Raw genomic sequence first — 12901 nt, 5'->3', positions numbered from 1 at the left:
ATAGCATTCATTGTTTTTGTGTTTTTACGTGTTTGATATTGTGATAGTTTTTATAATTATAATTTGAAAAAAAATTGTTTTATAAAAAGTATTTTCTATTGAAATTGATTTGATATTTATATATATTTGGTTAAAATTACGGTTAAAATTGACGATTGAATAAAAAATAATTTAATATGTTTGGTTAAACATGCTTTTTAAATTGAGATTATAAAATAACTAAAAAAGATATATATTAATATTGATGGTTTTTAATTTAAATATTGTAGATTTAACTACCACTGTTACATTATAAAATAAATAATACTTTATATCAAATATTTTTTATTGTTCCATTAACTTATCTACAATTTCATCACGTATGAAATTCATCTTATAAGAACTATAATTTTCATAATTTTTTGAACGTGCAATAAAATCAGGCAAAATATCATCAGAAACAAAATTAAAATTAAAATTACAATCTCTTTATAATTTATACAGTGTCATTGAATAATATTAAACACTAATTTTATGAGTAAAACACAATTAAAAAAAATTCCAATAAACATTAAAAATATTGTTCATGTGAGAAGTAAAGACTGGCGAGTGAAGTCGGCACTGTTCATAAGTGAACAGCTTAAGAAGGAAAGGAGAAGCAAATTAATATTGATTTCTGCTAACCAGCATTCCGAACATGAATTGTGGTAGATTCCACACAGTAAATAATGTTTTGTATTTTACTAAAGCAAATGTAGAAACAACCACGTAAACAAAAACAAACGTAGTCTTATCAATTCATCATCTATTTTTTTTATACATGCATTCAGAGCATAGCCAAGATCAACTTGAAATGTTAGGTGCAGTCCTGCAGATGATAAATTTTATTTTCTGAAGGAATCTAATTTATTTTTTTTATTTGTTATTGAACCATAACATCACCAAGAATTTGTCCCGTGCAGTGTAAAATCATGTTGGACTGTTCTGTAATTGATTATCAATTCGATAAGCTAGGGCTGTATATCTTCTTTAGTTTTGGCTTGTGAAAGATGGTGAAATCCCAATGGCGACTGGCGACTGGCGACTGTCAAATTTGCATCAGGTTGCTCAATTAGCAACTGAACACGATGATTCCACACGAGAAGAAAGATTGTTCATGGACATTATTACATGCTAAAATTAAAGGAGGATACCCTTTGTGATTATATCAATCGTCCATATACCAGCATGAAAGATACTCATTGAGTCACAACACTAGATATTAGCAAAATCATCAAGGTTCTGTTCCCTTTTGTTGATATGCTTTATCACCTTTGAACTGTGAGCAGAATTGGTTTTTGTGATGTCGAAATTTCTTTTATGGCACACCAGCTTTTGCAAGCACACCCACTTCAGCAAGTACATAAACATTATACATGTAATGTAAATTGAATACATGCTCACACATTCTGTGCTCGCTTGTCTAACAATTTTGAACCTGCAGATGAACCAGGCTGTTGTTAGCATTCAAGGAGTGGATGTGCAGCTCTGTGGAGTCAATTTTCTAGAATTCTTGGTACACATAATTTCTCAAGTTATTTCATCTTATGATCATGTTGTTTCAGCCGTGTTAATTCATCTTATTTTCTTAATTTTTGGTACACATAATTTTCTTTCCTTGAAAGCCTCGTGTTGTACTTCCATAAAAGAAAGAAATAAAGCACAGAAAAAAGGAGGCAATGCATCTAAACATCTTTGTGCGGATGAACAACTCAAATTGCTTGAGAGCTACATATGTTTCCATTGTGCAAATGAGCTGTTTAGAATAATAAGACGTATCACGTAATTTTACAACTGCTTAGTTTAACATCAATATAAAGGGGCTTAAAAAAAAGGGTAAAAAGGTACCACCAACACACCCATCTAAGGTGGCATGTTGCTTCGGGCGTCACAAGATGTCATCACACTTACTTGTGCAATATGCTCTTCTTCGAAAGCTTTGGTTTCTTATGATTGTGGTTCTGCCACGGTTAAAAGAAACAAGATTTCAACTTGAGAAAACGCCAGAGGTAATGGAAGAAGATGTACTGATTAAAAAAAAAAACAAGAAAATATACCTTGTGTCTATCTACTGCTCCATAATCTGTCCTCTCCTTCCAGTTGCTCTTCCGTAATTTGATGGGCCGATTTCCAACATATTTACCTGAAATCAAGGTTAAGAACAGCATCAACATGCTAACACAGCTCAATCCATTAAGATTTTAATATTAAAGGACAAAAAAATATTAGTTAATTTCATCACTAGGAAAAAGGAATTAAAAAACTGAAGGAAGATCAATTCAAGATCTACCTGAATTCAATAACCAAGGATCGACAATGCCCAGTGATCACCAGGTACTTACAAAAGATTAACTAGTTTGATTTCAAATATGACAAGTATCTCCTTTTCCCAATACAAAAGCTGGGTGATAAAATTATAAATTATTAAGCAAGATGCAACGTCTTCTCCTCATTAAATGTTTTGTTCAGTGGCTGAAAGCTGATCACTTACCCATTGCAAAGTTAAAAGTTACTAAACAACCACCCTTCAGCCACCTTGTTATATTGAAAGCGAAATAACAAAGCCACTGAGGTCAGAGGTGTCTATAAAATGGCCCAAACACCCCCACCCCTTTTCTCTTCCTCATAACATAAACAGAGACAACTGCTCAGACCAAAAAAAAATTGAGAGACTAGCTGACTCACCATTCATCTCCTTAAGTGCAGCAGCTAGGTCAGTAGGGTTGGCAAAGCTAACAAATCCATAGCCCTTGGTCTTGCCACTCCGCTTATCCCTGACAACCTATTATGTGAGAAAGCACAACAGCATATGCATATAAGGTAACCGTTACAGCTTCCAAAAAAAATAGAAATAAAAACCAGAAGGAAAGGGCAAGAAACAGAAACACCCAAAACATGATAGCAAATGCATGCTGGGTGCCGATGCACAGGCACACAGAAGAAACATGCATTTTCAACATAATCACAGCCCAATTCCCCAGCCAACCACGGGCATTGCAGATGAGGTAACAAGGACTAAACTGAAACAAGCAGAGGCAGAGCATCATGAATCAAGTCCCCAAGAACATGACTAAGATTAGTAGGTTATTTCAACAGCCAAACTTCTATGAAAAACCTCCTTTTTAGACTCGTACCACAAGGGAATTTCAGAAAATTGAAGTCCTTATGGAGATCATTGCAAGTAAATGCAAAAAATCTACATTGAATACAACTAGCCAGGCCTAAATCAATCCAGATACTGCTCATTTCAGATGAATCTCTGAAAGACTTTATTAGATTGCTCCATCATACTAATAAGACAATAAATTCCACATAAATCAGTTCAAGAGAAAAATAGCGAAGCAGATACAGGTTGCTTGGTAACTGAACCAAAACTACTAAACCCAGGCACTCTGGAGAACCTAGTCAGATCTATTGACAGTACCAGACCTTCAAAAATTCATCATCTTATCAAGATCAACTCAAACAGAAAAACATCTAGGGAAAAGCACCTGCATGCTTAGAGGTTATGGAAATTTTGTGGCGAGCAAAAGATCCTGAAACTCAGGTTTCTAACGAAATCAGCACATGGAGCCCACTTAAAATTTTTAATGGGTTACTAACCTGACTCCAACTTGTTCAGATCAAGAAAACCAGCAATACGACTCACTTAGTCTGTGAGTTACGTGAAAAATAACCTACACAAGCTCCAGATGTCAATTCCAGCTGTCCACATCCAATATTTAATGATCAAACCTGACTTTGTCTATCCTGGATATATCGCACCCAGAAAACAAAATATTTAAAAAACAACAGGTTTAAAATCCTTGCTATCAACATATGACCTAACATATTGACTCTGTAATTTTAGAACAAAACGGGAAAAAGAATCTTAGATTATTGCATCAATTTGCAACTTGAAGGTAATTCACATGATCAAGATGTCCAAGCAATATGTAGATTGTAGACAAAGCCTACCTTAGTACACAGAAAAATACACCTCTGTGCGCTTCAAAGAAAAATCTGAACAGGAAATGGCAAGGTTTCACAGACAAGGCAAACAATACAAAAGAAATCAAGAAATGGAGTGAGACAGCAACTTACTCTGGCCAAGTTAAAAGAAGGAAACCTCGAAAATGCTTTTGAAAGAACATCATCATTCACCTCATTACCGAGATCACCACAAAATACGCGGTAGTCATCTGTAAACAGCACAATTAGAACACCTTAGATAAGAAACACATGAAATACAGTGAAGAGTGAACAAAATCAATATCAACGAAATAAACATTTTATAAGAATGTTTACTTTATTAAAAAGCTCAAAAAAACAAGATTGGGTTAACATACTTTCAGGCCATTCTGCAAGAGTTGGATCCTCCCATGTCAGGCCAGCAGCTTTACGAGGAACTGCTTTCTTTTTAGTTTCTGCTTTATGTTCAATCTCACTACTCGCAAGGGCTGCTTTTACACCCTCAAGTGCTTCAGGTGTAATCGTTTGTGCATCCCTTTGAAATAATTGTTGCGCCTGTTCAAAGACACTACAAAATCATTCACCCTGAAAAGCAACACAAACAAATGCACTTGCGGATACATAATAAGACAGTCTAATCAAATCATTAAAATAAAAGAAAACATCAAACCAAAATCAATCCATGGATATAGCAGCCCAGATTAAAAAGATAAATTATCATTTCAAATTTTCGTTTTTCCAACAATATCAATTCTGAACCAATTAAAATATAATCTATCTTATAATCACAAATTCACATCTCAATTTTCACATTACCACAAAAAAACCCAATTAAACCCTAAAATTACCCAATTTCCCCGAAACCCAAAAAAACCCACTTCAAAATACACTACAACAAACTTTACACAAAACAATTTCACAACCATGACCAAATCACTCAATATCAAAGAACCTTAACCAACATCAATAAAAAAAAAAAATTCCCAAATACAGCAAATACATATACAATTGCTGACCTGCTGGTACTGGGGGAGAGAGTAAACGGGTCCAATCGGGGCAGGCGGGTAAACGGGCGCCATAACGGTAGGAGGTGAGGTGACATATGGTTTTGGGTAAGGGTCCGATTGCTGTAGGTGAAAAGGGGTAGGGAAATACGTGCCGTTTGCTGCTGTTGCAGATGTTGCGGATGCTGCGTATGTGAATTGCTGTGAAGTTGATGAAGATGGAGGGATCGACATTGGTCTTAGGGATTGAACGAACTGGTTGTCGTTTGTATGTATTCACGGGATTGATAGAGCTGGAGGATTTTTGTGTTGGTTGGATTTGAGAAAAGGAAACTTCGGGGGATTTACTTGCTTTATTTATTTATTTGATGACGTGGATTTTCTAACTGGCTAAAGTCATGATCGGTCCTTCAACTCTTAAAAATCACAAGTTAAGAAAAATTAACATATACTAGAATTATCTTGACATTTCACTATTACAGTGGCATTTCAGTCTGGCGATGAATAATTAAAATGACAAATATAGACTTAATTAAGAATTAGGCACCTTGAAATGCCATCAACATATGACCTAACAATTAAATGATAAATATTAGGTCATACTAAAATTATCTTGACATTTCTAAAACCTTAGATTATTGCATCAATTTGCAACTTTTTAGATAATTTATTTTTTTTAATTTTATCATTTAATATTAAACTAATTAAAAATTAAATTTTATAATTTGTTTTAGTTTATGCTCTACGAGGTTATCTTGATTTTATAACTTGGATTATGTGGTTTTATGTGTCATATTTTTAATTGATTTTTTTAATTTTATTATTATTAATTAAGAATTGAGTTTTATAATTTATTTTAATTTATTTTCTATAAGGTTATCTTGATCTCATGATCCATGTTTGATAGGTAACATAGGTTGACTTGGCTTATTTTTTTAGTTGATTTTTTTTAATTTCATCATTCAATATTAAATTGATTGAGAATTGAGTTTAATAAAAAAAAAATGATTTGTTTTCTATTGAATTATTAGTGTCTCGTGAACTAGGTAGTTGAATTACTAAGTTAACTCAAGTTGATTCGAGTCGATCTAATATGCTGTTTTAATATTTATATATATATAAAAAAATATCATCTTGATTTTTTTAGTCAAATTATATTTTGATCGATCATATATATTGTTTTTTAATCTATCAACTAGTTCATATCAGTTTAATTTTTATATAATTTAATTTTTTTAAAACATATATATTAACAATATCTTTTTATATATAAAAAAATTATTTCAACCTTTAGTACAAAAAAACAATTATCTAGTACCAACCAAATGGTTTTTTTATTAGAGAAATCTAATATATATAATTCTCACAAATAATTTATGTGCAGGATTGCGGGGTACGGGTTAATTCATGCACCAACGGTTTTAGAGACCATTTGATATTATTATTATTATTATTATTTGCATTGTATATCATAAATAATTTGTAGAAGCAAACCTTGATTTGTAGAAGTAAAAATAATAGCAAAAACGATCACAATATACACGCATATATGGCTCTACTTCTAGCAAATGGTGCTGACCAAGGAGTTAAAAGCACTACAAGAATCTACATCTAAGTTGACAGTATAATCTGACAAGGTTGTTCAATTGGTTAGCTGAGCCGAGCATGTCTTTGTTTCTCTCTGCATTTCTTGACACATCTAACACGAAATTTTAACTACACGAGTTATCACGTCACGAGCTCAGAAGGCATGGTTATCTTCAGACGATGATCTTTATTTCAGGACTGGCTACTCTGAAAAGTTGTTTCTGACTGGTTATGGGTTTTCTTGATCTTCGAAATAATGCAGTGAGGTAAGCCTGCTTAAGCTTCCCTCCAAAATCATTGCGTAGCTTCTTCAACTTACCGCCTGGCTCTTCTTTTCTTTCTTTCATTTTTAAGGCGTGTGAAAGCATTTCCACTGGTGACAAACCATTGATCGGAAGTTCAACCCATGGTAGCAAAAACCGGCAAAATAACCACCGAGAGGACAGAAACGTTGCACTTGCTTTTGGAGGGGTGCGCCAGGCCACTGCAGCAGTGGAACGCAGAGGCGACGCTCGAGAACGCCAGCAGCAAGCTGCTGTTACAGGCCCTCACCCTAGAAAAATAAATTTAATATCGTGTGGGCCATTGGCCCACGTATCAGATATTAAACTGATAAGAACAGATACTACACTTGATCTTAGCCAAAAGGCCGAGAAAGGTATGAGCTTCTTCTTGGGCACGAGCTGGTTTTTATACTTGAGTTTTTGGTCCAACCCTTCACTTCTTTGTCGATGTGGGACGTCAAAAACAGGCCTCGAAGCAGGACAATAAAGTGCAGCCTCGTTCCCTGTACTCAGCGTGGTGGGTTTTTCAACACCACTATTATTCTTATTTCTCCATGACACAAAATACAGACTTGACAAGTTAAGATTTATCATTGCCAAATCTCAGCAGGTGGTCTTCCCAAGCCCCGGAGAGCATTACCTAGCTCTGCTTTGAAACTGTGAAGAGGGGGCCGAAGCTTGAGCTATTATGGTATCAATGATCTACTCTTGGATCCATTCATCTGTATTAACAAGATGCTCGTGGGATTCATTCAGGATTGTGATCGTGGTGCTGTAAGATCGATAAACTTTTTATCTCACAAACATCATTTTTCAACGAAGGGCCAAGAATTTCATAGTCCCAGTTCAAGATAGACGAATACAAGGCGTATGTTTAGCAGATAAGAACAGGAAGAAAAGAAGAGGGGGCTGAAGCTTGAGCTATTATGGCATCAATGATCTACTCTTGGATCTATTCATCTGTATTAACAAGATGCTCGTGGGATTAATTCAGAATTGTGATCGTAGCGCTGTAAGATCGATGAACTTCATCTCCCAAACATCATTTTTCAACCAAGGGTCAAGAATTGCGTAGTCCCGAATTATCTGGTTGTGTTTCACAGATAGGAATAAGTAATTGACTCGAATCAGGCTGGTAGCTCATCATCTAATTTTCACTAGAATTGGGCAGGGGCCGCGACTTGCGCAGCCCCCTCTACCACAAATTTTGACGTAGGCTCTCCCTCTTGGGGAGACCTTAAACCAGCACCCCTCCGGCGTGCAATGGAGGTCACTGCTCTAGACCATGGGCATTCTTGATCACCCATTGATCCCGTCCAGGTAAGTATGTTTTACCTCGCCGTGGGTTCCTTATTTATACACGGCACACTCGTCTGGCCTCTTGTTTTTCCTCCATGTGGGATAGTTAAGTAGAACGCGAAGCTAGGTCTCCTTTCGACCCTGCTGCACCTTGACAAATCTTTCTTGCTCCCAAGTTTGATTTATTGACTGGGAATCAAAACTAACAGTAAGATTTTACTTGGGACTGGAGACTTGATTTCGAGTTGTGAAGCTAAACACTGCTTCTCCACAAATACAGAATGGAGGACCAGACTAGTCTATCATCTCTCTCAGGGATCAAGTGTCAACGAATTAATGGAAGATATATGTTCCTAAGCTTTACAGGATTACTGTAATGAATTGTCACATTCTGGAAGAGTAAAAAACAAAACAAAAAAAATTATCCTCAGTGGTGAGAAGCTTAGCTTTCAAATTATATGGTTTTCAACGTGGCATCCAAATCTTGATAATTAAATAGATATATTTTTTTTCTAAAATTAATTAATAGTACGGGTGTAATATGAATTTGTATAAATTTTATATATAAATGGCTTTTATTAAAAAGTGTGTATTATAGGATAATATAAATTATAATTTAAAATCTTACCTAAGGATTTAAGTTTTTTATTTGAGATGGTTATTTGATAAATAAATTTGATTTTTATTTCGAAATTCACAACTTCTACCAGTATTTCTTTGACCTTTTGTTTTGTTTTTTTTATTTTTTTATATTTTTTTGTAAGGAAATTCATAACTTCTACCAATATGCCATGACATTCCATTCCTAGCTTGTGTTTTTTATCACGTTGCTTAATTTGGATAGATTTTTTTTTTATGAAAAAGCTTGGGTATGATTGGGATTATGGTTGCAGTTGCGGTTCAAAGTGTTTTTCACTTAAAAATACATCAAAATGATATTTTTTTATTTTAAAAAAATTATTTTTGAGATCAGCATATCAAAATGATTCGAAAATATTAAAAAAAAATTAGCAAAAAAAAATTTAATTTTTTAAAAACACGAGTTTGACTGCATTTCCAAACGATCATTTAGTCGGTCAATCAATCTATCAATAAAATTTAAGAATTAGATCCACCATATGAACCATATGTGGATAAATGGAATAGCTTAGAACCTGCCAGGGACATTAAAATTAGGTATTGTAAAATCGTATCTACCATGAATTGAGTGAAATCTTGTAATTATCCAGGAAACTTCATATTAATATTATATTTATCATACTCTTTTTAGATGCGGTTTAACATTAGTAGAGTCAAATTATCAATATTATCTCAAATATTTTGGTAAGATTTAAAGAGTTATTAATTTTTTTTTAGATTGTTTTTTTCGTAAGTTTCTTTTTTTTTATTAACGTGGATATTCAGGTCAGTTTGTGCGCGCCTCAACTAATCTCATGATCTCTAAAGTTAATGACCATGTAAGTCTCTAGTGGTTATCATATTAGCAACCACAAGATTCGAACATGTGGTGATAAGTTGATAGTAATAATATATTTAGCAGTTGTATGAACACAAGCTTTACAATTGAACTAGTTACATGACCCGCGCGATGCCGCGGGTTAATTTTTTATATATAAAAAATACTAAAAAAAAGCTAAGATCTAAAAGTGTTAGGTCTTTCTACAAAGCTATACTAAAAAATCTTGGGTTTGGTTGTAACGCCTGACCCAAAAGTAATTTTAATAATAACATTAAACTTGCATGACCCAGTAGGTCTAGCTACAATACCAGATCTGATAGCCTTGGATGCAAATCTGGTTGCAACGTCGTGTCATAAAAGTGTGATAATTAAATAAATTAATTAAAAAGAAAAAAAACCCAATAGAAAGAAAAAAAACTAATGAAGAAAAAGAAAAAAAAATCTGAATTAACCAGGTTAACTCGTCAAATCTTGGATTCGTGTCGTGAAAGTTTGATAACTAAATATAAAAAAAAAAATTGACGGCTTAACCCAGAATTAACTAGGCTAACCCATTAAACCAGGTTACTTGTCAAACTCGGGATCTGTGTCATGAAAGTTTGATAACTAAATAGAAAAAAATTGAACATTAACAACCTAAATTAAACGAAAAAAATTAATTAAAAAGAAAAAAAAAACAAAAGACATAAGCATGTTAGGAATGAGGAAAAAGAAAAAAAATCTGAATCAATCGAGTTAACCCGTCAAACCTGGGATTCGCGTCATGAAAGTTTGATAACTAAATAGAAAAAAAAATCGACAGGTTAAACGAAAAAAATTAACAAACTAAACTAAACGAAAAAAATTGATTAAAAAGAAAAAAAGCAAAAAAACAAATTTCAGGTTAACTCGTCAAACCTGAGATCCGTATCATGAAAGTCTGATAACTAAATAAATTTTTTTTTTCACATTAACAAACTAAATTAAACAAAAAAAAAATTATTAAAAGAAAAAAAACACAAAGAAAAAAGAAAAAAAAAACAACCCATAAAGGCATAAAAAAAATAAACAAAAACATGGAAATATTTTTTTAAAAAAAAAAAAACTTTCAGTCACTAATGTATAGAAGGCATGGGAAAGCTACAGTGTTTTCCCCCACATATTTTAGAGTATTCTATACTATATAATATCCATATCTCTACAGGAGGTAGACCCGTTTAACAATTGTACAAGTATTGCATTTTTTTTTTGGTTGATAATTAACAAAAATATTAAAAGATGTAGGTTTTCACTGTATTCCCGTGCCATGTATATACAAACAAAGAGCATTAATGCTCTATTTTGTTTTATTTTATTTTAGTTATCCAATATTTTTTTTCTTCGATTGCATTATTTTATAATCAAATTAATGACTTAATTTCTTATAGTTTATTGCAGCAAGGCACAATTTATTTTATAATCAAATTAATGACTTAATTTCTTATAGTTTATTGCAGCAAGGCACAATTAAAATCAGAAGATTAAAGTGTAAAACATCATAAAATAACGTGGTTTATCTAAAACTCCATACGGAAAAAAAAATTGTTCCCTGTTTCCCTTTCTCTTATGTCACAAGCCTTTTAGTTTTTGAAGTTTTATTTTAGTTTAAAATTTTATTTAACTTATTTTTCTAGTTTATAATTCAAGAGAGAGAAGAAAAAGTCATCAAAAAACAATAAAAAATGCAGAAGGTTATTGTTGGTCATATTCTGACCATGAAAAAATTTATTTTTCATGTTAACAAGTTTTATTGAGGTGTTTGTTATCATTTATCTTGCCAGTAAAAATAGATTAGGGTTGAGAGGGGATTTTATTTTCAATTTAATTTTGTATTTTTAGAAAACTAAGGGGTGTTTTGAGTTCATTTATTCACATTAAAAAGATACTTAATAGGTATTTTTAGGTGGAAATATGTTGAAAAATAAGATTTTGAATAGAAAGCCTTAACCTGATTTTTTAATTGTTTTCTAGTGGTCGAAAACTGGACAAGAAAAAGACATTTCTTCTATTTTTATTTTTTAAAAAACAAAAAAAATGACACGTTTTTTTTTTTAGCTAGATATAAAAAACCAAGAAAAGGCCAGTCATGTAAGCCTGATTTTTTTTTTAAATGGGCTAGGCGCTAGCCTTTTTTAACTTTAATTTTTTTTAATTCAAATTCAAATTATATATATATATAGGATGCCCAACCTAGAGGGTATTCAATTTTGATTTGCTAGGATAATGAAGGCCAAAGACACCAAAGTGGAGATTGTGAGGGAGAACCCTGCTGGTAAAGCTCCTTTTAAGGCCGGGACACAAGGAAGAATTCGTGGTCTATGTGTGACCTCTGACGATGCTCCCGTCATGAATAAAAATGGATTATAGAAAGGAAATAATCCAAATCCCAGAAGACCTCCAACTAAACTAGAAAAAAAAAAAAAAAAACTCAAGTGCCACGAAATACTGACAATTCCGTTTATATATTTCATACCAAAATATTCATTTTTGTTAGTTTGATAATAATTGTATTTTCGGAGTAGTTTACGTATCAATCGATACCAAAGTTCTATTTATTTTTGTGTTTTAAAAGTGCTTTTTAAAAAAATTATTTTTATTTTATTTTTTCTTTACTTTAAATTAATTTTTTTTTGATGTTTTTAGATCATTTTGATATGCTGATTTTAAAAATAATTTTTAAAAACTAAAAAATATATTATTTTGATATATTTTTAAGTGAAAAATATTTTGAAAAGCAACGATAACCACACTCCCAAATATGTTCTGAGATTTTGGATGACTTCAATGAAATTCGCAGTACAGTGGTTTTGGATTTAAATATTTTTTTTTTTTAAAAAAAAAACCCTTCTTGACTAATAGAATACCCTATTTGAATTATTGAAATCATAGTTTTGAAACTCGGCCCCGCGGGTCGATCCGGGCTGGAACCGGGTTAGGTTGATAAAAAAAATAGGAAAAGTCATGACCCGGTGAGACCTGGTCGACCCGGCAGGTTGACCCGGTCAAAAACCCGGTTGCAACCCGTTAACATTTGTTTTTTTACTAAAATGACGCCATTTTGATTTTTTTAAAAATAGAGATTGACCCAGCCAATCCGGTGACCCGGTCAAGACTTGATGACCTGGTCAAAACCTGGATCTCAGGCCTTGAATAAGGTCGGGTTTAAAAACTATAACTGAATAATACACTCGACACTGTTATATACGTCCATATAAAAAAAATGAAAAAAATGGTTATATATGATATGTCTAGTCCCAGGCTATAATTGTTTTTTCTTTTCT

At 32.7% G+C, this 12901-nt stretch overlaps 1 protein-coding gene and 2 non-coding genes across 7 annotated transcripts; all 3 read right to left on the bottom strand.

Moving 5' to 3' along the window:
- Positions 1-1698: 1698 nt before the first annotated feature.
- LOC7474624 (uncharacterized) lies at positions 1699-5317 on the bottom strand. Of its 5 annotated transcripts, none has more exons than XM_002319072.4 (6): positions 4986-5314; positions 4347-4524; positions 4102-4199; positions 2704-2800; positions 2076-2161; positions 1699-1979 (listed from the first exon to the last, which is right to left on the bottom strand). In XM_002319072.4, exons 1-6 carry the CDS (start codon positions 5205-5207, stop codon positions 1926-1928), a joined length of 735 nt encoding a protein of 244 aa, XP_002319108.2. In that variant the 5' UTR covers positions 5208-5314; the 3' UTR covers positions 1699-1925. The 5 variants fall into 5 exon arrangements, 3 of the variants coding, with proteins under 3 accessions (XP_002319108.2, XP_006375853.2, XP_024439878.1); XR_002977444.2 differs by lacking the exon at positions 1699-1979 and adding an exon at positions 3622-3695 and having other exon boundaries at positions 4986-5317; XR_002977445.2 differs by lacking the exon at positions 1699-1979 and adding an exon at positions 3976-4020 and having other exon boundaries at positions 4986-5316.
- A 1709-nt stretch (positions 5318-7026) lies between these two features.
- On the bottom strand, positions 7027-7222 carry LOC112323914 (U2 spliceosomal RNA). The gene has a single exon (XR_002977459.1). It is a non-coding gene; the product is annotated as a U2 spliceosomal RNA (small nuclear RNA).
- Positions 7223-8012: 790 nt separating this feature from the next.
- LOC18104089 (U1 spliceosomal RNA) lies at positions 8013-8172 on the bottom strand. Its single transcript, XR_002977487.1, has one exon. It is a non-coding gene; the product is annotated as a U1 spliceosomal RNA (small nuclear RNA).
- Positions 8173-12901: the final 4729 nt, after the last annotated feature.

This window comes from Populus trichocarpa, chromosome 13 (genome assembly GCF_000002775.5).
Source record: "Populus trichocarpa isolate Nisqually-1 chromosome 13, P.trichocarpa_v4.1, whole genome shotgun sequence".
NCBI lineage: Eukaryota > Viridiplantae > Streptophyta > Magnoliopsida > Malpighiales > Salicaceae > Populus > Populus trichocarpa.
The sequence above is the reverse complement of the archived record's forward strand: the minus strand, read 5'-3'. Positions and strand labels throughout refer to the sequence as shown.